Here is a 4,213-nt window from a genome sequence, read left to right as displayed (position 1 = left end):
AGGCTTAAACAAAGAAACAGCTGGGGACTTTATCGCTTCGTGACTAAAAAAAAAGTACCGTAAAATAACAATACATACTGTAGCAAGAAAAGTACTTGGAAAACACTAAGGACATAGCTGAGAGGGAGATACAAACCTTTCACCAAGCGATCACTGCAAACTCGAGCGTGCTTCGACTCGGCTCCCTTCAATTTCAGTGAGAGGTTCAAAAGCCACCTTTCTCCACGTCTTTTTGTGAAATCCTGTGTTCGTTCACCCTTTTTTATTAGCTCATGGGGAACCCTGAAGAAACTTTTATCAGTTTCACGGTTTGATCGATTCAAACAACCTAAAACAACACAAGCGTAAGGCATTTTTCACGCGAGCAATGCACCTTCTCTGTACAAACGCTTTGTCAACTGAGCTTTGGTAGACCACCAGCTAAAGTTTGGAATAACTAATGAGGCGGATGTGACATCACGTGAAACCCAAGAATTAGGCCAAACTGCACATTAAAAAGTTCTTTCCTACAAAATGTATATGGAAATAGAATTTTTAAAGGTGAAAGTAATTTATAAATGAAGTTAAATGTGAGCATAAACTTGCAATTTTTTTGCTGTTCCAGCTGACTTTTCTTTTCTTTTAATACTAAAACCTTTTTTTCCCCTTGTTGTCGCTCGGTCTCCACAGGTACAGTGGAAAATACCAGGAAAGGAATCGTATGCCTGTTCCCTTTTAGGTCTGCTTCCAAACCCCACACTGTAAAACATTTCAGCCTTGTTTAGTTAGAAAGAAAGCACAACTTTATTCATCACACACTTGTGAAATTCCTCTCTGCATTTAACCCATCTGAAGCAGTGAACACACACATGTGAGCAATGAGCACACACACATACCCAGAGCAGTGGGCAGCCATGCTAACAGCGTTGGGAGTTAGGTGCCTCACTCAAGGGCACCTCAGCCCAAGGCCGTCCCATATTAACCTAACCGCATGTCTTTGGACTGTAGGGGAAACCGGAGCAAACCCCTGCAGACACGGGGAGAACATGCAAACTCCACACAGAAAGGCCCCCGTCAGCTGCTGGGCTCGAACCCAGAACCTTTGTGCTGTGAGGCGACTGTACTAACCACTACACCACTGTGCCGTTTTTCTCTTTAACTCAATGAGCTCTGAAAAGTGTTTTAATTTGAACTAATCTGTGCAAGTTTTCAAAGGTTAGACTTGAATTACTTAGGTGTTTTGATTAATTGAGACTTTTTCTGAGTTGAAATAAAGATCATCGTCAAATTGAGTTAACTTGCATTTTCAAGGCAGCTTGCATCTCATCTCATCTCATCTCATCTCATCTCATCTCATCTCATCTCATCTCATCTCATCTCATCTCATCTCTAGCTGCTTTATCCTGTTCTACAGGGTCGCAGGCAAGCTGGAGCCTATCCCAGCTGACTATGGGCGAAAGGCGGGGTACACCCTGGACAAGTCGCCAGGTCATCACAGGGCTGACACATAGACACAGACAACCATTCACACTCACATTCACACCTACGGTCAATTTAGAGTCACCAGTTAGCCTAACCTGCATGTCTTTGGACTGTGGGGGAAACCGGAGCACCCGGAGGAAACCCATGCGGACACAGGGAGAACATGCAAACTCTGCACATAAGGCCCTCACCAGCCACAGGGCTCGAACCCGGACCTTCTTGCTGTGAGGCGACAGTGCTAACCACTAACCAATTTGCATTTCCAAGTTAAACCAATTTGAAATGTTTTATAGTGCAGCTTTCTGAGTTGTCCATTACAAACCCGGCCACCAACCAACCAAACAAAAAACTAAACCCAGCAACTGAGTTGTAAAAATAACCCAGCAGTCTTTGAGAGTATGGTCCAATTAGAACCTCAGCTTATTTATGTGGGCCAGTTTTTTTTTAAAGGTTTCCAGGTAAAATACATGATAAAGGCAGGAAACATGAACAACTGAGCAACAAGAAAAAAAAACATAGTTTGGTATCTTTATTTCTGATAAAGTCCAGATTCACAAAATCACAAAGGATGAAATACATTTAAATGTCTTTTCTGGAACTTGAGGGCAAACCCGTGGCCTAACTTAAAACATGACAAGTAAAGAATATGAGGAATTCACTTCCGCCAACAGTGTGACGTGTTCTTTATTTGTCTGGCTCGTGCGTGTGGCACCGAATAGATTCTTTTGAATTCGTCAAAGCCACGCGCCCGGCTCGCGGAGCCAGTGCTGGGGGAGCCGTTGAGTAGTGGGCGGGGTTTTCTCTGTGGAGCGTGCAGCCCGGGGGTGGGGTGGGGTAGGGTGTGGTGGGGGGGTGGAAGGGATGTGACCGTGTGCGTGTTGAAAAGGGACCGCGTGTCGCCCGTCACTTTCACATCGCTTGTTGAACAGGTGCCGCCAACATCCCACTCCATTCCACTCGCGTTCCGGTTGAGCGAGCCACGCGAAAGGCACGAGCGCGGTGTCTAGCCACGTCTCCACTTCGGTCCCGCGCGACTTCATGAACGTCTATTTATTTATTTATTTATTTATTTATTTGTATCGTCGCTGCCTTTTCATGTATTATACGGAAATGGAGATCACAAAGACACAGATAAATCCTGGCGCGCAGATTTACAGTTTGCAGATTTCGGACGGTTTTGCGCCTCGACAGAAAGCCCCGGTTGCGCGCAGTCCAGAGCGCACGCTGCTGAAAAGGCAACGGTGCAGCAGCCCGGAGCGCCTGAGGTGCACACGCAGGCTGAACTTCGGAGCTCTTGGGCTCGGGGTCAGTCAGCAGCAGCAGCAGCAGCCGGTGGCTGTGGCCAGGCGCAACGAGCGCGAGAGGAACCGGGTGAAGCAGGTCAACATGGGCTTCCAGACTCTCCGGCAGCACGTGCCTAACGGCGCGGCGAACAAGAAGATGAGCAAAGTAGAGACGCTGCGCTCGGCTGTGGAGTACATCCGCGCGCTCCAGCGCCTTTTGGATGAGCACGACGCCGTGTCTGCTGCGTTCCGGTGCGCGGTCCCGTCTCCCACGGTCTCGAGCGCGTGCTCTGCTGACCCGGAGTCCCCCCGCTCCGCCTGCTCCTCTGACGAAGGCGGGTACGAGCATCTAAACTCGGAAGAGCAGGAGCTGCTGGACTTCGCCGCATGGTTCGACGGGTTCTAGTTACAGGTGAATGAGCCCAGTTTAAACCACTGGCTGACCGTAAACATCAAACGGGTGCAGACAGATAGTGTGCAAGTAATGGTGAGGGGACTTCTCAGTCATTGTAATTTATTGGTTTTAGTAAGCAATAGTGGTGAAGGTTATATGTAAAATACATAGCATTGTAAACCCAAAAGCACCATGTACTGCACAACACTAATTATTCCTTCTTTTCCGCTCCAGATGTGTTTGGTCCTGTGGTGGTGCTGAAAAGAACAGCGGTTTCTCCGGTGTCCACTTCGCGTTCAATCAAAACGCGACACATCACATGCGCGAGGAAAGTTCCGGGCGGCGAAAGTAACTTCCACATGTGCTCTTTAGCCACGTGACCTCACGCCCAAACACTTCCTAGTGTGATGATCAGAACATCTGGAGACGTGGCGAATACTGACCTTTACTCAGAGACTTTCAACTATTATTTCATATGAGTGCAAAGACCTGCACGTGTGTAAACACTAAATCCACATTTGTCTAGGTAAAGAGTGAATAGTAATAGATATTGCATTCACATTACACAAGCAGTGAGGGTTTTCTGTATTTGATCAATGGCTTTTATATATCATAAAAGTGTGCACTTGGGACTTTTCATACAAACCTGTGCATATGACTGTTTTATATATAGAGAATGCTTATTTTATGTCAAATAAAGATGTTATTTATTCAGAAACACTTGTGTTACTGAGTCACCAAACTGTTCAGTTCGAAATACATCAGAAAACCTAAATAATACTGATCTTTTAGTCACAATCTGCAAATACACAAACACGGGACTTTTGGTTAGAAAGAAAAACATTTAAGAGCTGCTGAATTCACAAGACAAAACTATTGTGCAAATTTTGTCAGTAAGTTCTGAATGAATCTAATGCTCCAAAATCATTTATTTATATGTTAGAACTGGGTATAAACTTTTTTTTTTTGCATTGAGATAAACATGTTTCAGTTTCAGTGCATTAAACTTATTTGAAAAAGAAATCCAATACCCTGCATTCAATAAATCAACCAAGCTATCAGTGCACTGCAGCAT

At 45.5% G+C, this 4,213-nt stretch overlaps 1 protein-coding gene across 2 annotated transcripts; it reads left to right on the top strand.

Moving 5' to 3' along the window:
- The first annotated feature begins 2,325 nt into the window (after positions 1 to 2,325).
- Positions 2,326 to 3,791, top strand: ascl1b (achaete-scute family bHLH transcription factor 1b). Of its 2 annotated transcripts, none has more exons than XR_009651788.1 (2): positions 2,326 to 3,231; positions 3,373 to 3,791. XR_009651788.1 is itself a non-coding variant. In XM_060912057.1 (2 exons), exon 1 carries the CDS (start codon positions 2,500 to 2,502, stop codon positions 3,148 to 3,150), a length of 651 nt encoding a protein of 216 aa, XP_060768040.1. In that variant the 5' UTR covers positions 2,326 to 2,499; the 3' UTR covers positions 3,151 to 3,156; positions 3,373 to 3,791. The 2 variants fall into 2 exon arrangements, 1 of the variants encoding a protein (XP_060768040.1); XM_060912057.1 differs by having other exon boundaries at positions 2,326 to 3,156.
- Positions 3,792 to 4,213: the final 422 nt, after the last annotated feature.

This window comes from Neoarius graeffei, chromosome 27 (assembly GCF_027579695.1).
Source record: "Neoarius graeffei isolate fNeoGra1 chromosome 27, fNeoGra1.pri, whole genome shotgun sequence".
NCBI classification, from domain to species: domain Eukaryota; kingdom Metazoa; phylum Chordata; class Actinopteri; order Siluriformes; family Ariidae; genus Neoarius; species Neoarius graeffei.
The sequence above is the reverse complement of the archived record's forward strand: the minus strand, read 5'-3'. Positions and strand labels throughout refer to the sequence as shown.

Excerpts from the sequence above, each read along its gene's own strand:
- ascl1b (XM_060912057.1), top strand. The coding sequence starts at position 2,500 with ATGAACGTCTATTTATTTATTTATTTATTTATTTATTTGTATCGTCGC.